Source organism: Choloepus didactylus, chromosome 7, assembly GCF_015220235.1.
Source record: "Choloepus didactylus isolate mChoDid1 chromosome 7, mChoDid1.pri, whole genome shotgun sequence".
NCBI lineage: Eukaryota > Metazoa > Chordata > Mammalia > Pilosa > Megalonychidae > Choloepus > Choloepus didactylus.
This window is the reverse complement of record NC_051313.1, coordinates 38,678,324-38,706,103: the sequence shown is the minus strand read 5'-3', so window position 1 is coordinate 38,706,103 and position 27,780 is coordinate 38,678,324. Positions and strand designations below refer to the sequence as shown.

The following is a 27,780-nucleotide window of genomic DNA, read 5'->3' as shown; positions in this document are numbered from 1 at the left end:
AAGTCTTCCAAATCCTGTGACCTGCACAAAGCTTTCAGTCATCTGATGATAAAAGAGATGAGGAATTACATGTTCCCAACTATTTCATGTTCCAATTGATTTCTGTAACTGATTTTTGTATTCCCATCGTACATGGGAATAGAAACAGAACAGAGATGGAGGTGACAATGGTAACGACTGGTTATTGAAATCACCATAGAACTCCCCGCATAAACACACACTCTTACCTGCACATACTTTCTCACACACAAACATATAAAATCACATACAGACACACACATATACCCTCCACAAAGTGGTTTCTCAAAACCACCTCCCTTTGAAAATCAGAATTCAACACCAAAAGCATATTTTAAAATGACCCAAGGACTATGCAACTGAAAGCACCAACCTCACCAGAACAGAATACACATGTCAAAGGAAGGGCACAGGATTAGTAATTTAAAAGTGAAAAACTGGGTTTAGTTTCTGATTTCCAGAACTCTCTATGCTGTAAAATTTGGCTTGGCCACTAGGCTACCCATTCTGTTGAGGGGCCAGCCAGCCACAGTGCATTTTTATTTTATGGCCCTCATTATTTCCAGATATTGGCTTTCTGTGAAATCGATGGTGCAGTTACTCAAAGCAACCTCTTCACTCCCTCTGTCATGGCCAACTTCTCACTGTCCTGGGGTTTTATGCTGCCCGGAGGGAGCCAGGAAGTCACCAGATGGGCAGGAAGGCATTCCTGCACCTGGCCCCTTCAATCCCTCCTGTAATGAGGAGGGGCCTGCGACATCATCGCCCCAAGAAAAGCCAAGTTTGGAGATCATCTGGTCTGTGGTTAGGTACAGTCAAAGAAGCCATGAGATTGTGCTGTATGTTACTGCCTGGCTTTGCCACACACCAGCAGAGCTGGGCAGGATTCGTCAGGCACTGGTAAGGACTTGGAGACCTTCGCACACACCAGCTGTCAGCTCCTGGGGTTGGCAGCAGCTTCCTAGAGATGCAGACAGGACATTGGGTACTCTGGGGCCATGCAGACATGCACAAACAGCCAAAGGATGGCAGGACCCAGAGCCAGCCCTGAGCTTTCAGGGCAGTTTGCTTCCAGAAATGCACTTTTTCTGGGCCCTGCCCATGGGTTCTCAGACTGGTGAGCCTGGAATAGGAGAGACCAATAAGCATCTCCTGGCTCCTTGGTCTTCCTCTTTGACCTCACCATCTTGCCTCCGCTTTTACTTTGGGTAGATTCTGATCTCAAATGAGCGGTCAGCACTAGGTGGAAGAAGAGATGGAGACCCTGAGGACTTAGATGGGGAACACCCACCCTGCCCTTTTCCCACACTCTTCATCCTCAGGACAGACCTGGGATTTAAGTCAACTTCTCCCAAACTACAGCTGCATGTCCTGTGTCCCTGACTGCCTTCTGCCTTGTGCTGCTTACTTTTTTTTGTCTGGGCCTTTCCTGCTTCCTGCCCCATCTCCCCGTCTTAGTCAGTGATCCTTTATGCCTGTTTCCATGTGCCTTCCCCCTTGTGGACTTTTAGAGCTGAAAGGGAGCATACAAGTTCAGGGCCAGTGATTTTCTAGCCTTTTTAAATATCAGAGTCCTTGGTAAACCAACAAGGCTGAGAGACAGAATTCAGCTCTGGTTGAGGTGGGGAATGTAGGCCTTGGGCCAACCCTATCCCCAGCACACATGCCCCCCTCGGGGGGGCGGAATGCTACAGAACAGTTTGGAAGTCATAAGGCCAGTCCAGCATCCTAGTTAGGCTGGAACTGCCTCCTCAGCATCTCTGCAATCATGGGCAGTCTGAGGATTACCATTCCTTAAAATAGCCCATTCCAAAGCTGGGTGATATTTTTGGTCAGAATCTTCTATCAGAGCAAATCTAATTCCCTATAAATTTCTCCCACTGGTTTTAGTTTGCTCCACAGGTTCAGGTGTGGCAATGGAATGTTCCTCATCTATCATGAACTAATAATGATCCCTTTCCTTGATTGAGCATCTGATATGTCCCAGATATTTTATAAACATTATCTCATTTACCATAACACTGCTTTGTAAGTATTAATGACCCATTTTAGTAATGGGGACATGAAGGCACAAAGAGGTTTAAGCGATTGGCCCATGGCCACACAGCTATATATGAAGAAGCGGAATTTGAATCAAGTCCACCTGACTCAACAGCACGTGTCCTTTTTGCTCTGCTGCTCTGCCTCTCTGGGGAGGCAGGGGAGAGAACAGGACCCAGATACAGGAGCCCTTTCCCGCCACAGCCCTGGCTCCCGTCACAGCCTGGCTCCCGCCCCTCCTCGGATTTCACAATTATTGGTAAATAACCAAGCCAGTACAACACTGCTTCCCAGAATCTTGGAACTTAGAGATCATAGATTAAACTCCCCTTGTTTACTGATAGGCACACTGAGTCCCAGAGGTGTGGTGACTCGTCCCTGGTCCCCAAGATAGAGGGAGCCGGGACCAACATCGCCTGTGGCTTTTCACCCGCCGTCACACCGCCTTTCCTTGGTCTCTGGGAAAAGGGACCACCCGCCGCTCAGCGGCGAGGCGCGTGGCTCCCTCACCACTCACCATCCGATGGATGTACTTAGTATGTAAGCCGTGCTCATCCTCGTCCAGCTGCGACTCAGCGCCTTCCACATCCTGTTTGTATTTGGGGCTGATTGCTACGATTATCATCACTGTCTTCTGTTAATGAGAGGAAGAAAAGCACGTTTATGGAAGTGGAAAGTGTGGTCCATTTGGGGAAGGCAGGCTGGAAACTAGCCAGTGGGAGCCTAAGCGCTTTCCGACTCGCTCAAGGATAGGGGCTGGGGGGGGCGGGGGGCTCATTCTCCCTGAAAGTGGAAGGCACTGATCAACCCCCCACACACACACTCGGGCAGACGCTTGACCGCACATCCCCCTTCCTTCCTTCTTGCTCCTTCTTCCCCAGCTTCCCTCAAACGCGCAGAGCAAATGGCAGAGAGAAGCTCTCCTGAATAGGTGCACTTCTGCATCTTCCGCAGCCATCACTAATAAATGTCTAATGACAGTCCAGATCACGAAGTGCTTCCGCGTCGCGGCAAAAAGGCTCCGCACCGTGGCGAAAACCACCCGCCCTCCCCGCAGCGGGTTCTCAGCTGTCAGTTAGTGCGCTCTGGACTGCCTGGCTGTCCGCGTGCGCGCGCATTGGCGCAGTCAGGAGCAACAGACCCTGCAGCACAAAGCAAACATCAGGCTGCAGACAAAAGGAAACGCCGCACACCGGCCCGCTGCGACGCCCGTCCCCCAGCGGCTGCCTCGGAAGGGAGCGGCCAGCACGGACACGCTGGCAGCAATCAATTTCTATCTTGTTAAAGCACCAAGTGTCCCAGTGGCCAGTATAGATTCTGTCAGTGGGAAAACAAACTATGGGGCTGCCAGTGGGCGCCTGCGGGGGGGGTGGGTTGCTGCACAGCCCGGGAAACCTCTTCGGCCCAAACCTCCAAAACGCTGCGGTGGCCTCAGATTAAATTGAATTCTGCCGCTTCCTCCCCACTCCCCACCTTCCGCTCTTCATTTCCTATTCTGGTCAAAAAAAAAAATTGTTTGCTCTGATTGTTATCAACCACCTGTGTCTGGTTTGACCGTTATTTCCTGCCCGGGCACAGTCCAGAAGGGCGACCCCATCCTTCCTTTCCAAGCCCTTGCACGGCTTCCACCAAGGGAGGCTCTGTTGGGACCTTCTCAGCTTTGGACTTGAGTGTGTACGCAATGCATGTTTAAAAAAATAACTTCACAAGATAATTGTCTTTCTCACCAGAAAGCAATCTCAGCATTTTAGAATGTACTTACATCTCTAAGGTAGCGTTCCATCCATTTAATGATATCAATGCCTCGGATTCTATCCTCAAAGATGTCAATCTAGAAAATAAGGTGTGGGAGGTGGCTATTCATGAAAAAGCTTTCTCTAGATTCAAAGCAAGAGATAACCAAGAGACTATATACGTTTAAGACTCAAAAAGTTACTAATGCCTTTTTGTGTGGCAGAGCACATAAATCAAAAAAATAAAATACAATTTTCTTAAAGTATTCTTTATATTGACGTTAATAGGCATTTAAGTATTTAATATTCATAATTAGGATATAGTGGTACACATCAAAATGTATCCATGGCTACATAATAATTGTCTTAAAAAAATCTGAGAGACTCAGTGAACCACCAAGCTGGATGTAAGCCAGCAATACATATAGATAAATATGTAATTTGATAGGGAAATATGATTCTGGAACATTTAGTGGATGTGTGGCATGCAAGTACTGAGATACAATTGTGGTGCTTTACTTGCATTAGTCAGGTCATTATTGTAGTATTATGTCCAGTTTCAATCTGTATGTTTCAAAGGGATTGTATGAAACCTGGAGCAGATCCAAGAAAGTCACAAAAACAATTACTGAGATAGTGAGGAAAAGGTTTATGATGAAAGTCAAGAAGTAGAACTCTTGGGCCTTGAAAAGACTGATATTTAATATCCATCTTCATGTGTATGAAGGGGAATTCAAAGGGGAGAGAAAAACAGTTATTTTCTATTTTATAGAAGACCAAATGAAAGGACCTTCCTTGGGCTCAGGCCTGTGCTACAGCCAGAATTGTGTATGTGTGTACAAGGGACTCTTGATGGGAAGAGGGATTATCTACTGGAATGGGTGACTCAGGGAAAGTGTCCTTGAGGAGGAGCTATTTGATTCAGCCACACTACTCTAGGATTGATTGTCCTAAATGTCACTCCACCATTTAGGAACCTATCAAGTCAAGTCCCAGTCTTCCAGCAAGCTTTCCAACTGTGAGCCAACCTTACTTCTCTATTCCCTACGTGCTCTCTCTACTTTACTCCCCACATCAGTGTCCCCTGCATCCTAAAAGCACAGCACATGACCCCTGCTCTGTAAATCCTCCCCACCGACCCCCTCCTCCTCAACTTACCTAACTCCGCCCCATTGTGACTGCTCGTGGTGCTGACAATTAACCCACTACCATTACATTTAATGAATGTCTCATTTCTATCTGCTTTATTGCCTCAACCCGATTCTAAGCTTCCTATAGAAAGAGATCATGCATTGTGAAGGCAAACTGTCTACTACATAGGAGTGCATAATATGAGTTCAGAATATTTCTTTATTAACAGAATATCAAAAATGGAATGGCCTTCTTTTTGGTTTGTAGACTCATGTCTTAAAATGCCTGATGGCCAACGACTACATTAGGTAATCTCGATTAGCTAAAGCTTTTGTAGTCATCCCTGAGCATTCCCACATCATTAAGAGCATTCCCATATCACATAACTATGGTTCGTCAATTTTCTTTTGGTGTGGTAGGAGTATATTGGAAGGAATGAAATTATTTCAGGATATTTGTTTATCCCATTGCTTTGCTTTGTTTTGTTTGGAAATGTTTTTTTATTTGATAAAGTAATTAAAAAAAATAAAGCTTTTGTAGCCCTCTGTGGCTGTATCAGTAATTCATTTCTGTTGTATCAGGGAGAAGCAATATAATGTCTAATGTCAAGGTTGAGAAGAGACAGACAGACAGACAGCCTGGATTCTATTCTTGGCTCTGCCACTTCCTACCTGCTTGCCTTGAAAGTGTTACTGAAACTCTCTAAGTCTTATCGTTTTCATTTGTAATCAATCTGTAGTTCATAAACCTACTTTCTAGGGTGGTTGTGAAGAGTAGGAGGTAACATGGAAAAGGCATATCAAAATGCCTGGCCGGAAGTACTCAATAAATGTTCATTATTATTATCATTCCCAGGGCTTAAAGTATTCCCTGCTACTGAGTTGGACATATTGGGAGGCACAGTGTGCTGCATATCTTGCATTTCTACCAAATCCACAGCTCCTGTCAGCTCAGCTTCTCCACACAGCCGTCTCTTCAGGTTCCGGTAGCTATGCCTTCCTTGCCTCTTTGGACCTAAGGGTGGTAACAAGGCCCTGTTTTTGCTAGACCCAGAATATCACACTATTCTCTGTGGAGTCCCTAAAACTTGCCCGCAGCTTTGTATATAGTCCCTTTATGTAACTCTCCTTAAATTATTCATTGATTTTTTCTTTCCACCAAGGGACCCTGATGTATCAGTATAGTCACTTAGCTGTTCAGGAGGGGGTCTGTGATTCCACCTCACGGCTTCACAGTGATGAGGGTCAAGGACAGATTTAAATTCTCCCTGAGCAGCCCCTGAGTGGAGGCCGTGAAAAACTGGCTTCTTACCAGGGCAGTCAGTACTCTTATTTGGAAATGACCAATAATTAAGATCTTTTCGGAAATGTTGGCCTTACGTCTTATAATTTGATTTTATGTCATACTTGCCACAATGCTGCCTTATTCCAGAAATGAGAAAGTAAAATGTTAGTCTCTCTATAGTCATGAAGTTGGATTATATAAATTGTATGTTTTTGTTTTTTTTTTTTTTTTTAACTTTCAGGCATTCCCAATTAGGAAAAAACATGGCATTATCAGTTAAAGAAAAAATTTCAAACAAAAACTGTTAAACATTGCTAAATAGCCTTTAAAATTGATATTTAGATACCCTATTCTCTCTTTATCCTTCAATATTCCTAGTCATAGATACTTCCCTTAATTTTTCACCACTCTCCAGAATTCACTGTCACTAAATACCCAGAGGAAGCCTCTGGGAAAGAAAAGAGGTGATGGCAGTGTGTGAGGAAAGCGAGTCCCTCCAAGTGGCCTCCTGTGGTATTTTATTTATCCTAAAGATACAATTACATGGCTTTAAGCTGAGCTGTTTCAAATGACTACAGGGGGACAGGCGGTGTCTGTGCCTCGTGGTGTTTCTTGACCCAGATCTCAGGCAGGGCTGGGTTCTGTCTACCTCTCCTAGAACCAGACTAGAGTAGCTGGAACCTGGCCTGTATTCCTTGACCAGAAGCATGGCTGCTTCATCAAAGCTGGCACAGCAGCTGTGCATGGTTGGCTGCAGGGGTTCTACTTCAAACCTCACAACCCAATGCACCAAAAAGGACCTTATTAACCAAGCAGGTGACCCTGGTAAAGCCTGCAGCCTCCGGTATCACAGGAAGCATAACCAAAATGGGCATGATTGGTGAAAAGGGGCAAAGGTACAAAGTGCAGCCAGAGCCAGACATGTCCTTCAGGCCAGGGGCCAGGGGCATTATGTGGTCAGCATGAACACTGCTCGTGCTGCTCAGAGATACTCTGCCACCCCAAAAAGCATACAGGAAAAAAAGGCTGAGGCTTAATGAGTTTAAAATCCAGAAAATCATTGCCTAAATCCGTAAGCATTTAGTTCATAATCACATAAATTAAATAAAATAATACAGTTTAAAACATCAACAGCTTTTTATACTTTTTCTCCTTTTGTTTTTGTTTTCATTGTACTCGCTTTAACTGTTCAGCCTTCTCTGGATAAAATACTTACTGCAGTTTGAAAGCCATTTACCAACAAAAAGTTCACAAATTTCACCACCTCCATGGCTGTGTCCATAGAATAAGTGATAAAGACTTTTCCTAAAAGAGACATTTTTCGCAGTTATTATTAGAAACTAGTCAAATTATTCAATTCTAAGCAATGCATCTGAATTGTATGCAATATCTTTTGTCCTTCTAGAACAATACAGGAAAACCTGGGGGGGATCTAAGGGCTTATATCTGCAGTGGTCAGGGCAGAGCTCCTTACAAGCAAAGGAATGAGGGATCTGCTCAAAGGCATGCATGGACGGATGGGCAAACAGAAGTAAGAGGGACAGGAACAGGGAAGGTAGTGGCAAGCTGCAAGGCAGGCCCAATAGTCTTCTGAAAAACCACATGATGCTTTAACAAAAACCTACCACCTGGAACCTGTGGGTCCTTAAAATCAGGCCACTGTCTGGTTTCCTAGAGACAGTTAGCACTGTGCCCAAGGAATACTCTCAGAGCCTGCCAAAGAAGCAGAGACTTGATAAAGGAGGCCACCCAGAAGACCACCCAGCAGGGTCCTCTCCATCTCTTGATAGTCTCAGCCACCCCAGAGCTCCTACTTGACAAGAGCAAGTGAGGGGAGAGGGAGAAAGTGGTTCGCCTGCCCTTCATTCCCCCATCCACTCACTCACTTATGGAAGGAGGTTGAAGTAGACTAAAGTGCATCTCAGAAATGTAAGGACTTCAGCAACTTGAGGGAGAGATTTCACCCCTGGGAAGCCCAACAGAGCTGCCTCCCTCATTTGTCCCTGGATCACCTTAGAGCAGCAGACAACACTGTGAGGACAAGTTTAACCCAGTCAGGATGAGAACCAATGTTTTCTCAGGCTTAGGGAAATGATCTGGCTAGCAATTTAAAGTAAGAGATGAACAATCACTGTCTGTTAGCATCTGTTAGAATCTGTATATATTCGTCTACCCTCAGGCTTTTGTTTTTTAAGACACACCTCTCAAATGGAAGTGCATATAATGATCATATTGACCATGTAAGCAGCCAGGCTTAAATGATGATGGCATTCAATTCATTCTATTCTCAATACATAATATTCAACCAATTCCTATGTAAGTAATTTTAGGACTCCCTTTATAGATTATGGTAAGATAAATATGGTCTGTAGACCATCATAACTATACTGTATGCAGGGCAGCATCAGTTCTCCAGAGATGTTCAAAATTGAAAAACGTACGGATATCAAGATTTTCAGAAAAAAAAATCATTTGAATGAAAAACAACAGTGGATCACTGTGATAGAAATCTTCAAAGTAGTAAAAGAAAACAGCCCACACTCCCACCCCCACCCCCTCACAACAGGAATTAGCAAATGCAAAGGGCTTCATTTCAAGTCTGGTTTAAAAAGGTGTCCAGATTTGGTAGGGGCTTATTAGAATTATATGAGCTTCTAGCAAGCATAACAGAATGTAACAATTTCATAAGTAGTGGCTGTTTTCTTAAGATTTCTGGAACTTACTGCCCTGACTGACCTTAATATGAGAATATTTTGGTGCTATTTCAACATTTCTTGTTCTGGCTGCAAAATGTAGAAAAAGAATCATCACCTGATACTTAGTCAAATGTTTCTTTAAATAAAAAGCTTAGTTTGCATTTGGTTGGGAAGCAGTGTGGAGGATGTGAGACCATTTTTTCCGAAAAAGATTGCTCATTTCTACAGGAAATGACCTTGGTCTTAATGGCTGCTGATAATTTATGGTGAGGCACTAGGTCCCTGACCAATACCACATGGACATCCAATCAATTTGTCCAGGGAAAAGTCCACTCAAGCACATCATTTAGAAGCAGAAAAAAGCACTGGGGTTATTTGTTGTTGGAGTTATGTGTTTAAGAAAATCTACTGGTAAACAGTTTGTGAGCATTCCCTATAGTTTCAGAATTGTTCAAAACATTCATACAAAATGCTGGTTACTTTTATAGTGAAAAGCAAAGAAAAGTAAATTTTATTTCATTCTCTATATGAGAAATATCTGAGATTATGGATGAATGATAATCAAGTACTGACAAGGAGAAAACACTGCGAACAACTTACGTAATTCTTCTGGCAAATTGCTTGTTTTCAGAGTTCCTCTGGCTAGAGGATTACTAGGGGGTCTAGGGACAGCAGCTGGGGACGGAGCCTGGGTACCGTGTGGTCTCAGTTCTGCAGGACACTCCAAGGACTCCTCAGGAGCTCCAGCTCTCTTACATGGCTGGTTAGGTAGCTGGTCCCTGGAAAAGAACACATCAATCGTAAATTTTCAATTTTAACAAAGGCAAGCCTTGCGGGACAGAAAGCCTCTAAGAACAATAGGAAGATACCAGTGAGCTACCTCCTTTGCCTCCATTTTTATCCCAGACAGAATGATGAGTGGAGCTCCATGGAGTTCTGGTCAATAAACAGTTCAGCCAGCTGCCATGTGTAAGGGCCTGTGCTAGGAGTCAAAAGAGGGGAGCAGGATTTGATTTCTCTATTCAGGAACCGTCTAATTGGGAAAATGTCGCATACACAGGGCAGACAAGGTCACCAACAAAACCAGGTAGTATAATGGGTGACATAGAAGATTGGTGCTATAGGCATTCAGATAAAAAGACATGACTTCTAGCTCATGGTAGATAAACAGTTAATTATTATCAAAAAGCTAACAGCCATGTCAGTTGGAAAGTATTTATGTTAGTCACATATGAATGCAAATCTGATTTTGAAGACCTCTTAAAGAAGTTTGTACCACATTGCTATACAGCATTTTTATTATTATTTTGGTTGCCAGTATCCCCAGGAATATTCTGCTGAGATGGCCAGTGAGATACACATATGTGAGATTTGGATGGCAGAAGGGAAATGGAGGTCGTGCTTCTGCCACTACTGTGGTCTCTGTTGGTGAGCACCATGATGAGGTGCTTAGTGTTCCTCGGGAAGCATCTCCCTGTCCCGTTACAAGCTTCCTGAGTGTCATGGGCAGGGCACAGGCACCCATTTTTTGCCAGTGCAGGTCTAGCAGGCACAGAATGGTTTTGAGCCTAATAGTTGCAGCAGTGAGGGCTTTCTGATTCCAGATTGTACTATAGCAATGCAGCCTAGAGTTCCAGTGGCGGCTTTATGATTCCCCCATGTCCTGTCGGGGCAGAGCAGACAGCTTCTTTAGTGGTTCCATTCTGTGGTGGTGTTCTGGGATCATTCCTGGAAGCCTGGCCTAAAGCGCACTCCTCCAACCTCCAACAATTCTGTAAGCACCCAATTTACTACACTAAATCCCCTCTGCTTAAAATAGCTAGAATTGTTTTTGTTTTCTTAACTGAATCCAGATAGGGGGACTAAAACTGTACCTGGAATGTTTTATTTCTTTAAAAATATTCTGAAGCAACAAGTAGGCCCCCGCACTGATCAAGATTACAGAGTGAGACACTCCAGGGCTCTGTCCCCCCACAGAACTGGCAGAAACTTCTTTCTCAAAGCTCCAGAAAACGGTTAAAGGATTGCAGTAACAGGGCGAGCACCGACTCAAGAAAGACACATCTTAGTAACAGTAGGATCTCCCCTGGCGCCCTTGTGTTACCGGACCAAGGCAGTGGATTCTTTGCCCAATGTGCTCAAATGAACATTTCCTGAGACACTGGTTTCAGAGAGACCAAGAGTTTTATTGCTAGGCACAAGGCAGGAGGACAGATGGCTTATCATTCCAAAATCAGTCTCTCAGAACAGCGGTAATTCTGATAGTTTTACAGCATCAAAAGATGGGCAGGGTTTAGGATAATGAGTATAATGGCCCCAGATGATGTAATTAGAAGTGATCTAATTGCTGAGCATGCGCAGCTTGATTACATGCTTAGTCACAGAACATATGTAAGAAAATGATATTAATATGATAATGGGTGTGATTTTTTGTATTACAATGAGGTATAGGTGACTTGCAGGTTAAAGTCTAAGTTATTGTGCATGTCAGGCGGGCCCATTTTGGTTAGATGCAGCTTTGGTTATCAAGATAACTTTGGACTTGGGGTGAGTTAGTTCTGGGCTGACCCAAGACCCTTCATTAGTTAACATTAGGGGCTGTCTTTAGTGATTAGAAGACTTTGAAGTTGAAAAACTAGATAAATGGGTATAAGTGAAGGTTAGTCACAAGGTTTCTACAATCACAAGGGCACAAGATAAAGGCTATACAACCATTATCAGAGATCAAGGCAGCTGGATTACAATTCAGATTTCAGATATTTCCCTCTGTCTACTCTAATATACCAGAAAGTAAAAAAGGAATATCTATGTAATGATTCAGTAATCATAATCAGTCCTTAAATCCTAACTTCTCGGTTACACTTGCTGGTCCCTCCCCCTCCCCCACCTGCTTGTGCTCCTGGTGGGGGTTCCTGGTCCTGGTTCAAGAGGAAGCATAATTACCCTCATGCATGTACTGGGAGCATATATGTCTGGCCCAATCAGTCTGGTGGCAGCCTGAAAGACTGAGCCAGGACACTTGCTATGGGCTTGTGTACCAGTTTGGATATATTATGTCCCCCCAAAACCATGTTCTTTAATGCAATCTTGTGAGGGCAGACATTAATCTTTTGCTTCAGTGTTCCATGGAGACATGACCCAATCAACTGTGAGCAAGACCTTTGATTAAATTCTTTCCATGGAGAAATGGATTCCACCCATTCAGGGTAGGTCTTAATTAAATCACTGGAGACCTATAAGAGAGCTCACAGACAGAAGGAGCTCTGAACAGTTGAGAGGGACATTTTGGACAAAGCCATTTTGAAACACTACCCTGGAGTAAAGGACTGGCAGACACCAGCCACATGCTTTCCCAGCTGACAGAGGTGTTCTGGACACCACTGGCCATTCTTCAGTGAAGGTATCTTCTTGTTGATGCCTTAGTTTGGGCACTTTTATGGCTTCAGAACTGTAAATTTGTGACCTAATAAATCTCCTTTATAAAATTTAACCCATTTCTGGTATTTTGCATAATGGCAGCACTAGCAAACTAGAACAGCTTTCCATCTCAGAACTTGCCCTGCCTGTAGAGGATGGCTTCCTGAGCTCCCCTACAGAACACTGTGGGAGAGCAGTCAAATTGTGGGTTCCTGGGGCAAGGGGCTGCTGGCTGTGGGACATAGAATGCAGGGCCTAGAACATAAGGAGACACTGTTTCCTAGGAAAGAGGGACTTTTGTATTTGTGTAAATGGAGAAATTCCTAGGGCTACATGCACATGCCCAAGACAAGATGCAGGTACACAAAGGACCAAGGAAGACCCTATACTTTTACCTAGAGCAATTCTCCAAATTCATTTTCTGGCTTTGCTCTGAAGGAATGCACTCACTGAAGCCAATCTGCAAAGACTGGGAAAGGTGTTTTTTTGGTTGTTTTTTGGTTGTTGTTCATTTGTTGTTTTTGTTTGTTTGTTTGTTTTGTTAGCTCCTGGCATTCAAGGAAACCGCTGTCATAACACAAGCTGAAGGAAGAGGCCTCAGAATCAGTGATAGCATATTAAAATATCAGAATGTCCAGGTTTCAACAAAAGATTACAAAACATACAAAAAACCAGGAAGTGATGGCCCATGCAAAGGAGAAGACTAAAGAATTAGAAACCATCAGCAAGAATGAGCAGACCTGAGACATAACAAAGATTAAAAAAAAAAAAAAGTCCTAAATATGCTCCAAGAATGAAAGGAAAATAGGGACAAAGAACAAGGGCATTAGGAAAACAACAGAGGAACACAAAAAGAAAAGCAATAAAGATAGAGAAATTATGAAAAAGGAAGCAAACAGAGCTGAAGATCATAGTAATGCGAATAAAAAATTCCCTAGAGGGTACAACAGCAGATTGAAGCTGGCAGAAGAAAGAATAAGTGAACCTGATGATAAGACAACAAAATCATTAAATCAGAGCCGTAGAAGAAGAAAGAATGAAGAAAAGTGAACAGAGCCTGAAGAACCTGTGAGACACCACCAAGTGTACTAAGATATGCATTGTGGGAGTCCCAGAAGGAGAAGAAAGGGGCAGAGAGAATATTTGAAGAAATAATGTCCAAAAACATCCTGATTTTAATGAAAGACATGAATATATACTTCCAAGAAGCTCAACAAACTCCAAGCAGGATAAACTCAAATAGACCTATGCTATGACATATTATAATCAAATTTCTGAATGCCAAAGACAAAGAGAGAATTCTGAAATCTGCAAGAGGGAAGCAACATGTAATGGGAAGCCTCAACAAGACTTGAGTGCCAATCTCTGATCAGAACCATGGTGGCAAGAAGGCAGTGGGATGACATATTTAAAGAGCTGAAAGGAAAAAAAAACTGCCAAGCAAGAATTCTATATCCAGCAAAACTGTCTTTCAAAATGAGGGCGAGATTAAGAAACCCTGAGATAAACAAAAATTGATGGAGTTCATCACCACTAGACTAGTCCTACAAGAATACTAAAGGAAGTTCCATAGGCTGAAAGAACACTAAATGATTGACTGAGGCTGTATGAAGAAATCAAGATCCCTGGTAAAGATAATGACATAAGTAAATATAACTAACAGTACTATTGTATTTTTTGGTTTATAACACCACATTTTGCTTCCTACAAGATGTAAAAGGCAAATGCATAAAATGTAATGATAAATCAATGGTTTTGGACTCATGATGTATAAAAAAGTAATTTGTGACAAAAATTACATAAAGGTGGGGGATGGTAGTGGAGGAGAAAAGGAACACAATTTGTGTATGCTATTGAAGTTAATTTGGTATCATACCAAACAAAATTATTATATATTTAGGATGTTAAATCTAAGCCCCATGATAACCACAAAGAAAATGTAAAGAAATACGCAAATTCATAGAGACAGAAAGTCAAGTGCAGTTCATCAGGAGTAGGGGACACAGGCAATGGGAAGTCAAGGCAAAATGGGGATAGGGTTTCTGTTTGGGGGTGATGGGAAAGTTCTAGTAATGGATGGTGGTGAGGGCACTGCAACATTGTGAATGTGATTAATCCCACTGAACGGTAAAAACAGAAACAACAACAACAACAACAAAAAACAACAACAGAAGAAAGAATGAACAACTAGAGATAATGACAATTAAATGCAATATATGACCCTGGATGGGATGGAAGAATAGAAGAGAAAAGTCTCAAAAGGACATTGTTGGGATATATGAAAAAACTTAGAATATACGTCAGCTTTATATCAATGTTAAATTTCTTGAACTTGATAACTGTGTTAAGGTGATGACATAAGTGAATATCCTTGTTCTTAGGAAACGGACATGGAAGTATTGGGTGTGCAAGGAGTATGATATGCTTAGTTGTGAAATACAAGTGTGCTTTTGATAAAAAAATGTTAAGATCTTGAACATATTAAGAACTTCCATATAAAAACAACATTAGAGGGATTAATGAAAAAGTAAACTTTCTGTATTAGGTTTTTCTTTCAAATAATCAGTAAAGAGAATTATCTTCATTACCTGAACTTATTTTTCATTTTCCTAAAATGATAAAGTAAATCCATGGAGAGTATAAAAGGCTTAAATTGATGTTACAAAACCAATTACTCTATCCTATCTTTGCAATTCTTCTGTAAGTCTAAAATTATTTCAAAATAAAAGTTATTTTAAAAAAAATTACTTCTGCTTCCCCTATGCAACACCAAACATTTCATAAAGATCTTTAAATTTTGCTTGTTTTCTTGGCATTTTAGATATGTCCTCTGTAAAATAAGTCACATTTTATTTAATTCCATTTTAAAAGGTTTGTATTTTTGTTTTTTTAAAAAATGAGGTTTTACGTGTGATTGTTCTATAAACCCACAACTTCTCTAAATAAATAAATTAATTAAAGAAAATAAAAGTAAAAAATCAAGCCCTGCCCTTCTCCCCTGCAGTGGTCATTCCCAACCATCCCAACATTTAGTTCCAGGAAAGAAAAAAAAATAATAAGGAATCCTTCTGGTAGAGAATATTTGAATGGCACTTGTGGTTTTTTGAGCAAAGAGGAAGCAGGCATGTGCCTTATTTGCCATTGTTGAAGTAGGCTTTTATTTTCCAATAAAATTTTTGAGTTAACTACCAATTTCTTTATTTCTAAAATGTCCACTTTAATAGAACCTTCATATTTTATTCCTTTCCATAAGAACAGAATACATAGTTTTAATTTGAGAGGTATACAAAGGTTGTGCTTAAGAAAGAGCAAACATTTCACCTGCTCTTTCCAGTTTGTCATAAATTAGGAAGGTCCACTTCCATGAGTTTTTCCTGTATATTTTAGATCCATAAATTAGGACAAAAGGAAAACTCAAAGAGGAGTCAAAAGAGAACAATGAGGAGAAAAATGATTAAAGGACTCCAGAATTGACGTCATGCAAAACCAGAATTGTTTTTCTGGAGGAAGGCAGAGGAGACGGACTTCATAGTGGGGCTCAATATGCCTGAATGTTTTTATTACAAAAGAAAATAAATAACAGGTGACTTTTAATTTCTATTGAGAATTAATTGAACTGAAAATGTCTAAGTAAGAATGGGTTTAAACAGCCACAAAAACTAGGGATATAAAACAGAACTCTGTAATGGTGGAAATCAGTATCGTAAAAATAAAAATCTATTTTGTGGACTAAAAGGCCAGCTGACCTGAAAGCAAAAGAGGGAAGGGTGACTTTGAGATCTCTTAAGAGCCTTTCTTTCAAGAGAATTTCGACTCGTCACCAATGGCTTTTTATGCCTGGTAAGGAGATTCTTGTCAGCCAACTTCCGTTTCCTCCTGACCTGAAAAGTCTATATTGGGTGCTCCATTGTGTGCTAGCAAAACTACAGAGTTCTGATACATCTCGGTTGCATTGGCATAATTCTTTTTCATGTTAATGATGTCTGAAAGTTGGCCTGTCATACTTACTGATACCTCTGGGGCCCTGGGGAGATTTCTCTTTGTGCAAGCCGATCTTCTTGGTCCCAGGGGCTGGGATAGTTCAGGATGACCTTCTGCACAGGGGGAAGGCCTCTCACGCTCCCCCTCGGTAGGGGCTGCCCAGGTAGAGCTGGCTGGACCACTTGCTGGTAGGCTGCTCGAGGGTAGTCGTGGCCATCTGCAAGTGAAGACAACCAAGTAAACAGCGAAGATCAATTCTAGCTCTTTCATGTGAAAGGAGAGGTAAGCTCAGTGCAAATGTTTGCCTTGAGACCAGCTAAAGGTTCCAGGTATCAGTTAACACCTCCATGAGCCTTGCCATATTTCTGTACTACTATTTACTTGACCATTTTCATAAAGTTGATTTGTTTTCCTTAAATAAAATATCTGTAAAATCACAAGTTTGGTGTTCCAACTGGAAAGCTCAAAGTATAACTCTTCACAGACCCCTATTTTAATAAGATACTTGGGATAATTCAACCCTGAAGATCCCCTCTCAAACCACCATTTCTACCCTAAGTTTCTAGAATCCAAGGCTAGGAGAAATTATTCCCACGGAGACAAAGAATCACTATTCCTTACCCCTAAGTGGACACACACACGCACATTCATGTATACACCACCCCCTTTTGGAATGAAATAAATAAATGAAAACTTAGCTTAACCCTCTGGGAAGTAGCCAACCAGTTCTAACGATCCAGTTGGCAAAACCTCCCAACTTTCTTGGTCCTCTCCTGCTAAAGCCTGTATGTACTTGGGCCCAGGGCAGTCAGAAGACAGCAGGCTTGGAGCAAAGCCAGGACTGGTGGTGACTTATGTGAATGTGTAACTAGGATGCACTTGGTCCCAGCGAGGCCCAGGAGCAGCAAGGTCCAAAGGGAAGAAGGGCAGCCCACCCAACCAGGTGAGAGAAGAAAACTGAGGGCCAGAGGAGGGGCTGCAGGGATCCCAGCAAGGGTGAGAGAAGAAGCTCTGAGGGATTAAAGTGTTGGGAAAGCTGAGAGGTAAGGGTGGGGACACCTCTTTGGAAGGGTCCAGTCAACAAGGGAACTGGAAAGAGCCAAGTGGGTAACCTCTCCCTCCAAAATGAACTATGAGCAGCTTCTGGTGGTCCAAGCATGGCCCCCGCTGCCCAAGTAAGAAGTAGGGTGGTCCAGAAGGCAAGGCTAGTTAGTACAAGAGGGAAGTTGGACCAAAATTTTTTGTTTTTGTGGGTTTTTTTTTTTTCAAAAAAGTATTTACTGGTCTTTCTTTTCTGATCATAAAAGTAATACCAAATTTGGCTGCTCTGTAGGCAGGATAAACTCAGAAAAGTAGTAAAAGGAAGACAGGCAAGCAAACAAGAAAATAATAGGCAAGGTAGGTTGGAATCAGGCTCAGAGCTTATTCTTAGTTTGGTAAGCTGTCAAAGGTTCCAGGGGAATGATGGCCTCATGCATAGAACACAAGACAAATAATGGCATTCACTAGTGTGGCCACCTCTTGCCTCAGGAGGCTTGGCTGGGTGACCCTTGAAGGGTGCCCAAGCCAGTCTCTCAAGCCTGGTCCGAGTCCCTGGACTGAGTCTTATTGTCTGCTTTGACCCCAAAACCAGACAGTTTCTTCCTGTCACGCTTCCTCTGGCAAAAGTGACCAGGCCCCTTCAACCCTGGCCCTGACCCATGACCCTTGCCCTGCTGTTGCTCAAGTCCGGTCATGGCAGGCATCAGGAGTAAAAGGAAGGGGAGGAGGAGATAAGGCTCTGCCTGGCCTTTCCCAGCACCTGGCTGGCAAAGGAGACCAGGACTTGAAGGGCAGCTCCAAGAAGGGGGAAAGACAACCACAGGGGCCCCTATGGTCTAGGACAAAATTCACCACACAGGCTTTGTTTTTACAGTCTTCTTGGGGCAGGGCAGAAATCTTTCAGGAGATCCAGGTTGATAGTTGGAGTTTCAGGGCAACAGGGCAGGACCCTACAGCTGCTCCTTTTCCCTAGCTAGAAAAGGGCAAAAGGTGACAGCAGCCATCAGGTCACCAGGCAGGGCTGGCCCTTCTTTTGGATGAACTTTGCAATGAAGGGACCATTTCAAACTCCCAGCCTTAACTACAACCCTCCAGAGATTTCCCATTGCATTTAAAATCTACCTTGCATGATCTCCGCCTTTCTTGATCTCATATCCTACTACATTCTCACTAGCTCACTACATTCCAGCACCACCTTTTTTTACTTTGAACACCCCAAGCTTGTCCCCATCTCAGAGACCCTGGGTTTGTCATCCCCTCTGCCCACAGGGTTTTACCACAGATTTTTATTGACTTCTCATCCTTTGGGTCTCAGCTCAATATCACTTCTTCAGAGGCCTACCCCTCACCCAGTTATCTTATCCCATCCTCCCATTTTATTGTCTTCCTAGCACTTACCACACACATAGTCATCAAAGCACTTATCATGACTCTAAATTATTTGTCAACTTATTGTCTGACATCTCTACTAGGGTTAGGAAAGCATGGACCTTGACTGTTCACCACCAGGTCTCCAGCACAGAGCTGGCACACAGTAGATGCTCAATAAATTCTGGATGAATGAAAGAAGATCAAATAGTTACAAAGCCAACTTACACAGAAAAAGAGAAGCCATTTGGTACTACACAATCAGCTTGCTAGATCTTGGATCTACTTTTCATCTGCTTTTTAAAAAAAAAAAATTTTTTATCAGCATTTCCTTCCAGAAGGTAGGAAGGAGAAACAAAAGGTAAAAGAGAAGAAACTGCCAGAGGCCTTGGAAAGCTTTTTCAAGGGAGGGGCTGAAAGTAACTCATGACATTTTTAATGTTTGGAGCCATTTTTGCCTTTCATATCCATTAATGAGTGGCTAATAATGTTTTATCAGCTTTAAAAGGACTAGCAAGCTCTAATCATACGGTTTGTTTCTTTTCCAGAAAGCGGATATTACTGCTATTATTCAAAAACCTTTGATTCAAGGTCATATGATTTTTAACAGATTATTTTTCACACAACATGTTTTTGTCTCATAGCAACAAATCATATCATTAAAATCACTAAGGCATGTGGGCTAAGTGTTTGATTAACTGCAGCAACTTTCATTTCTGAAATGGCCGCCTGTGGTGAAAAGTTACATTGGTTTATGTGAGCATATGAAAATTATCTACCTCATCGATTTTTAAAATTAGGGTACAGAAAATATAATCCTCTATGCAGTCCTTTGATTATTGAAAACAAAGAAAGGATTGAATATAACAGGGTCAGTCAAAATACTCATTCCCTTTTGTAAGGGGAATTTGGCTGGTTGGGTGGAAAAGTTGCCGAATAAAAGGTAAGTGTATCAGCTAATGAATTTCTTTTCACTGTTCAAGGTGTGATTGTTCTGTTCCACTATTCTGATCAAGGTTTGCCAGTTTAGTTGGGTATTATATATATAACAATGGCTAACACTTATTGAGCACTTACTACATGTCAAGTATGTTCTAAATTCCTTATTCAAGATTATAAAGTTCAATTTTCTGTTTTTCTAAAGAAGTTTAACTTAAGAGTAAAATCCAAATGCCTTACCGCAGCCCTTGAATCCTTCCTCTTCACAGCATATTGTTCTCTCCTGCTCACCCTGACCCAGGCCTGCAAGCTTCCTTCTTGGGACCTTAACTACACCAAACTCCTTACTTCCCGACTTCCTTGCCCGCTCTGCGCTCACACTGGCTCCACCTGTTTGTCACACGGCTGGCTCCTTCTCACCCTCTAGGTTTCAGCGCAAATGTCTCCCCCTCAAAGAGTCCTCCTCTGACCAACCTGTCTATTAATGTCTGTTTCAACACTGGTTATTTCCTTCATAGCACTTATAATTTGTTGTTTTTGTTTACTAATCTCTGCTGCTTATCTGTCTCCCCCCTGGACTGTGAACTCCATAAAGACAAGGACCACACACGTGGTGTTCACCACTGTATACCCCGTGCCTAGCACACAGGACCTGACAAACATTTGTTGAATAAATTCGTAAACGAACCAACAGGTTCTGCTTCCCAAACTCCATTGACTGCCCTCCTCTCCTCTCCTGCCCCATAAGACAATTAAAGATGGCCCTTCCAAGGTGCTACCATGGTTAGGGGCCACTCTTCTCCCCAGTAAATCAACAGCAGATTTTATTTTTATTCATTCAACAAATATTTATTGAACCTCTACAGCTAGGCACTTGGTGAGCAAAGATAAATAGGATACAGTCCCTTGAATAGCTCAAAATAAATGAAGAGAGAGAGAGAGAAAGAGAGAGAGAAAATCCAGTGTCTGTAGGTGTCTGTTTTTAAACACAAACCCACACTAGTTAGTGCCTGAGAAGGAAAGGCCTACGAGCCAGCAGCCACCTACACGGTAGACTTAAGAATCACTGGGTAAAAATATCTCCTCCACTGGCTTCTCCCCAGTGCCTAAAATTCCATCAAGGGATTTTATCGCAGAGGAGATGCAGAATGGAAGGGGGGAGATGTGAAAGACAAATGATGTGTCAGCATGGCATTTTCTCCTCAGTTCTGAGGCAGCGTAAATCATGTACACACACAAAAACAAAAGTGCAAATCTTGTACAAACACAAACAGGAGCCCAGTACTGCACAACATTAGTCAATCTTCTGACCCTCTTGGCCTGGGTACACAGGGTTTTCCTGTTCCTGGGTTTTTTACCCCTGGGAATTTATAAACCAAATCCTAAACGAGGTTTTCCATTTATCAGTCAAAACATTCAACATTTTTCTTCCTTATTAAGAATGGTATTAAAATAGTTCATGAGATAGAAAATAAAATCTGGTTTTCAAGTTGTCAAAAAGTATCATGAGAGAATGCAATCAGATTAGCCAGGGGGGAAAATGGCCAACATAAACCGTTTACAGAACTGCCACAGCTGCGAGCAGCTGTGGTTTCTGAAAGGCAACTCCTTCCTTTATCATTTTTTCCATCTGGTTTATTTTGTCCTTACTTTGAATCATGCATTCATTCTAGCATCCAAATAATCTCTCTTTCTTTTTAAGTCCGTATGGGCAATTGTAGGCATGTGCCCACAGTTTTATTTATTCAGTCTCTCTGGTAGAGAAAGCAAGAAAAATTTTATAGTAAAATAAGTACACTCTGGACTTAATAACTTTTTCCCCCCAATATATCTTCTTCATGGCTCTTCCTTAACTGCATAGCGATGCTCTCCATTCTGGTGGTCTTTGTTGGAAGCCTTGGGTTCTGAGAAGGTAAGGGGCAGACTTTTCCACTGGGTGGGGAAGAGGAACACGGGCTTATTCTGTTTCTCGTTTTTCATCTGCTTTGAAAACCTTTATTTTAACATGAAAGGGGGTGACCAGCAACCACTTTTGCTTTAACCAGCAGAAAGCTAAGATATACCATTTGCATGGCGACCATTATTTATTTATATTTTCATTAACGGGTAAAAAAGTGATGCTCTTCTAAAGCCGAGGAGAACCACATAGCCATGGTTTCCAACTGCACGAGTGTCCCTTAGGTGAACAGCTCTTTTGAAGTGGTTCTGTTGGCAATTAAGTGCAGTAATAGCCCTGACACGAAACTAGGCATTTGTCCGGCTGCCCTGAATGCTTAAAATCTGTGCCAGTGAGAGGAGAGGGATGTGGAAACAGAGGGGCACTCTTTGGGCGGGTCCGCAGGAGCCATTTAAGTTATAACAATAACCTACCAGGAGCTGCTAACTGTTGGGGCTTTCTAGAGCCAGCCACTTTCCTCGGGCCTTTAATACATTATCTCATTTAATCCTCACAGCGACCTCCTTGGGAGGCATGCCTGTTGGAGGCCTCACACGTATTCTGAGGTTGCAATGCCCTGCAGAAAAACCATAAGCATCCGGTTTCCCAACAAAACTGGTCAAACCTTGAGCCTCTTCCGAGATCAGATGCTCTTGGGAGCCAGGGCCAATGCACGCACGTGTGAATGTGTGCCAGGAGGCTGCCTTACACGCTCTCACTTCCCCTGCTTTTTTTTTTTTTTTTTAACTTTTTCTTAAATTACTTTTTCTTAAATTATAAAAGTAACACGTTTGCATTAGTAAATTTAACAAAAGTATATAATGTTACAAGGAAAACCTTCCCTTCTCTTTTCAATTTGTTATCCCCTCTCCCCTATAACCACTATTAACAGTTGGGGTAATCCTTCCAGATTTTTATAGATGTCTACAAAAATATATAGTTTTTTAGAAAAATAAACAGGGGATCAATAAGGCATCTTGCATTTCCACTTACTCTTTTTATGCCAGAATGTTTATTTTATTCTGTGTAATAGGGGCCCAATAGTTCATTGTATAAGTAAATTGCAATTTACTTACTGATAGCCATTTTAGTTGTGTCCGATTTTACTCTAATACAACAAGGCTTCAGTAAACAACCTCATCTGTGTAATTTTTATATGCGTATTTAATGTTTCTATAGGACAGATTCCAACAGTGAGATTGCTGGGCCAATGAAGAAACACATTTAAAATTTTGATAAACAGTGAAATTGCTTTCCAGAACACTGTATCAACTCACACTACTACCAAAGGTATATGGAGATCTCATTTCCCCATAGCTCCATTAATATTGGTTGTTGTCCAGGTCTTTTATTTTTGCATACCTAATCAGGGAAAAGATATTTTTTTAAAATTTGCATTTCTTAAAATTAGTGATGTTAAGCTTGATTTCATATGCTTATAGGGTACTTGTATATCCTCTGTGAATTAGTTTCTTCTGCCCAAGTTTTCTTCTTACTGCTTTTCATCACCTTTCTTCACTCCCAGGGTCCTAAGTCTCCCCCACTGCCTTTCAATAGAAAGAAATAATAAATAGAGAGCAGGAAGGGGATCCTTTGAAAGCAAGAGGATCCTGAGGTATTAGGGGCTAAACGTGTTCCAAGTTAGAAGTGTTTGCATTTTAAAGGAGCCTGAGGGGGTTGGGGGGGGGGCAATTCTTACCTTCTAAGAATGGATTGGTAATGATGCCATTTTAGGTTTCCCAGGGAAAAATATTTTGAAGTGGGAAGATCCTCTTGGGACTCTCAAATTATAATATTGAGTCAATGATTTCTTTGTCTATCATGATGAGGTTTTCTCCTATTAGTGGATAAAGGCAACTACTTGGGCCTTCGTATCACAAAGCCTTTGACTAACTATTCACGCTTCTACACAATAATCTAAAAATTAATCAGAAATGAAGATAAAAGCTTACATACCTGATGTATGTCATAGCATTGCTTCCTGGATTGAAAAACTGGAAACTATTTAAAATGTCCAACAATACAGAATAGGTAAAAGCAATTTGGGAGATCAGGCTAATGAAATACTAAGCCACATTTTTAAAATGATGCTGTAGAAAGTACCCTGAATGACACAGGAAATTATTTTAATTTTACATCAAATATATATGCAAAGAAAAAAACACCAGGAGTAGCTATGCCAAAAACCTATGAAGCAATTATATTTGGGTGATGGAAATATGGGTACTTTTTATTTTCTTTTTTGAACTTTTGGGCATATTCCAATTTTGGGGTAAACAAATATTACTATTATGATCAGAAAAAAATTATTTTTTAAATGCTGATTAACTGAATGTTACAAAATAGTTTTTGGCTTTTTTCTCACAAAATTATTCCCTTTTAACCTGGAAATCACTAAGAAAAAAATACAGCCCTGGACTTGCGGAGATTCAGTTCTCAGTGATTCACACCTCAGGAACTCCATAGTCACACCTTTCCAATTACCTGGCACTCAGAGCAGGTGGTGGCTTTTATGCTACCCTACCCCTCAAATGATTTCCCAACATCCAATATCCTAGGGCCAGTTTTAGGCCTCGGGGCCTCTTTCTCCCTCTCCAGCCCCACTCTCCCCATGCACTGCTGCATCCCCAGCTCATGACCTTACTCCTGACCTTACTCTCATTCTTACCTGTTTCTTCCGAGCATCGTCTCAATTAACTTTCTCTACCTCTTTTTTTTTTTAAATTATGAAGTACTGTATTACTCCATCTACTTTAGAATGCTTTATACAGAGTGTGTTATGTACAAATACATAAATTGCAGTTGATTACAGCATTTGTGGTCATTTATGTAATTTATTTGAAAGGCTGGGCATCAGACCTTTGGTCAGATTCTTCTTAAACTATTTGAACTGCTTTTTGTACAGTACTTATTTGCTAAGAAAAATATCACATCTTACAACCTATATTTCATCTATAAAACCCTATTGTTACTTTACAGTGTCCTCAAGAGTTGTGACGGATCTTTTATCTCTAAGACTTTACCACTTTCAGAGACTATTTCTGAATCAATATATATTATTCATTCATTCATTCATTCATAAATAGTTTATTGAGAGTCTAGTATATGTCATGCATGTGCTAAATGTTGGGGAATCATGGATTGAAAGACACCTCCACTAATGTACAAAAGCTTGCAAAAGGAGAGGAGGACAAGTCTGCAAGTGCATACAGGCATTTGGTGCTGAGACAGAGAGAGGCAGAGCACAAGGGAGACAGAGGGCCTGAAGGAGAGCGAGGCATCTGGGGAGGTTTCCAGAGGGATACTTGAGCTAAGCTTTGAAAGATGTATATGATGATGGTTGCATAGCTCTGTAAATATACAAAAATTCATTAACATGGGTAAAGGACAAATTTTATGTTATGCAAATTAGATCTCAAGAAAGCTGTTAAAAAGGTATTGAACTGGATCAAAAGGACAAGAAGGGGAAGAACATCCAGGATTAAGGGAACAGCCTGGACAAATGCATGGAGATGTGAAACAGCTTGACAAGCCTGGGACTGCCAGTTGTTGGGTATGGCTGGAATGTGGGGTGGCTACGGATGGCTCAAGTCTCCAAAGGGCTTTAAGCAACAGAACCATAGGAGCAACACGACCCTCATATAATGGCATAAATCCAGAGTCTCTGTGACACTCGGGCCCCTTCTGACTTTTTTGACAGAAGGTTCCTTTCTCTACCAAGCCTAAGTGAGGAAGAAGCAGGCAGAGAAGAGAATAGCCAGATGATCAAGACTTGGGACAACAAATCAGTTTTCTAGAGGTCATTTGAGTCATCTCCCTGCCTCTAGGCCGGTTTCAGTTAAACTAACCTGGACAGAGGGATTTGTCTTGTCTTTAAAGTCCTTAGGTCTAAATGTATCAGGCTTTGGGCTGAAGAAAAGGCATTCCTCCAAGGCTCCTTACAAGTACATCCATACATGGAAAGCCCCTTTGGGAAGCAGAATGCCCTCCCTGCATACTGACCCATCTGTGCTGGTCTGGAGATGTGAGGCACTGACATAAGGCCCTAGTTTACTCAGTTACCCAGCCCAGAATGTCCAGAGGAAGAAAAGGTCACTTACATGGTGCCTGGTGGTTGGGACCTCCAGGAAAGTAACAATGATTGTTCCACTGAGCCTGTGGGGAAGGGTTAGGAGGCAGCATCTGTGCACACGCTGGATACCTCTGAGGTTCAAACTGATGGAACTCCTTGGACCTGAGAGGTCTGGGGAGGTCCTGAGGGTAGCACACAGAGGTGAGGGGCAAGGGTCTTTCCAGCTGCCTGATGCCCAAAACATCTAGGGGCTGAGAGTCATACCCAGTGTCTACCGTAGGCAGATCTGGGGCTGCTCGGTTCCTGTGGGGCTGGGGCTGTTGCACCATCTCTTGGCTACTGCCTGAGGACTCTGCTGAGGCATTAGGTAAACTTTGTTCTGATTTGTCTGAGTCATGGCCAGTGTCAGGAGAAGTTGCTGAAAGCTGAGATCCCAGCCATTGATTACGTTTTTCCATAACTGAAAACTGATGCTCTGGGGGTAGGTCTCCAACCACAGACTCAGGCTCACTGGCTGCAGAGGAGCCCAAGGGAAAATCTTTGCCTGGGTCTGGGTTTCTCCTCCAGAAGCTGTCTTCACTCTCCTCCAGGACTTTAGTGCACAGGCAGGTGGCCTGCTGGGACATGGGCCATTGGTGATTTGCAAGTTTCAGGGGTGGGTGAGCCCAAGAAAAGTCTCCTGAGGAACAATGAAGGGTCTTGGGTGTGGACAAACTGTTGGGTGTCATCTTCCTTGGATTTGGAGCAGGAGGTTCTGGTTCTTCTTCCAGGGAATATTCTGGGATTACTTGCAGTAACTGACTTGGGTATGGTTCTGATTCATCGACCTCCACAGGAATGCTTCGGTTCATTCTAGTTTCTGGAACAAGAGAAAACATGCCATAGCCTTAGAGGAGAGATTATTTCTTGGAGTCCCCACTTTACATTACCTTAAGGCACCTCTTCCGGAATGTGGTTTGAATTAACAGTCATGTGACACCAATGTGCTTGTGGAGTCCCAATTACATTAACATTAAGTTGTTCACTTATCTTCCAGGCAAAGGCTCTAATGCTTATTAGGATGATATTCTTTTATCTGGAAGGCATTTTTTAAAATGCTATTGGACCACCCTGCAGTAGAAGTTGATCACCAGCAGGGGGGAAAACACAGATGAAAATCAACTGCCAAGTACTGAGGAAAGAGAAATCACCACCATGTGGGCTGCTTCGTGTGTGTTCAGAATCCAAAGTGAAAGAAATCTCAGTAACTGATAGGGAATAATCTCCAAGATATAGTGTTAAGTGATAAAAAAGCAAGGTGCCAAACAATGTGTACACTATGCTGTCATTTTCTGTAAAAAAAAACGGAGAGGAGGAATATGTATGCATACGTTTGTGTGTTTATATCTGCTTGTGTATGTGTGTGTGCGTGTGTGTGGTACGTTGGTACATTAGGGGTGGAAAGGAGTTTTCATCTTTTGAACTTTCTGAATTTTTTTTCATGTGACTATTACCTAATTAAAAAACTAAATAAATGTTAAAAACAAAACAAAACAAAACAAAAAAACAAAAAGAAAGCCCGGGATTAAAAAACAATTGGAAAAAAGGTCACAGTGACATTTTCCACTTAACAACTTGAGGTTATTTGGAGGACTTAATTCCTTCTGGGCACTATGCCTGCAATTAAGGTTTCCACAATGATCTGGTTACAAGGCTAACTAAACTAGCCTTTAGCCCACGGACAAGGCAATATTGCTTTTATCAAGAAAAACAGAACTCTTAAATAACATAACAGAATGGGAAAGAAAACCGGCCTTCCCTTATCAATGGATTTGTTGAGACGATGGCCCAGGAAGTCCAGGTTCAAGGGGAAGGAAGGAAGTAGACCGAGGCAGAACAGGTGTAGTGGGAGTGAGGGAGTGAAAAAAAAGAAAAATCCACAACTTTTCTCATAAAAAAAATAAATTAAATAAAGTGGGAAAAAACAAGTATGAAAACAGAGGTTTATTCTATACAAGATCTCATACACAGCATACTTCAAATACAAGAGCAAGAGAAAGACAGAAAGGGGGACTGGTTTTTAAATTCCAACTTGGGATCCATGTGGAATTTCAACCACAAACATTTACTGAGGGTTTTCTCTGC

At 42.0% G+C, this 27,780-nt stretch overlaps 1 protein-coding gene across 7 annotated transcripts in view; it reads right to left on the bottom strand.

Annotated features, from left to right (window-relative positions):
- Positions 1-27,780, bottom strand: part of TRAF3IP2 (TRAF3 interacting protein 2) — a 72,678-nt gene that overhangs the window by 4,137 nt on the left and 40,761 nt on the right. For 3 of the 7 annotated variants that reach the window (XM_037842738.1, XM_037842739.1, XM_037842737.1), the window contains 6 exons: positions 25,685-26,515; positions 16,328-16,517; positions 9,503-9,681; positions 7,423-7,511; positions 3,821-3,889; positions 2,576-2,692 (listed from right to left, as the gene is read on the bottom strand). In XM_037842738.1, coding sequence (XP_037698666.1) covers positions 2,576-2,692; positions 3,821-3,889; positions 7,423-7,511; positions 9,503-9,681; positions 16,328-16,517; positions 25,685-26,507 — 1,467 coding nt within the window. In that variant the 5' untranslated portion in view covers positions 26,508-26,515. Of the gene's footprint in view, positions 1-2,575; positions 2,693-2,881; positions 3,201-3,820; positions 3,890-7,422; positions 7,512-9,502; positions 9,682-16,327; positions 16,518-25,684; positions 26,516-27,780 lie in introns of those variants that run through there. The other 4 variants (XM_037842740.1, XM_037842741.1, XM_037842742.1 and 1 more) reach the window with 4 other exon arrangements.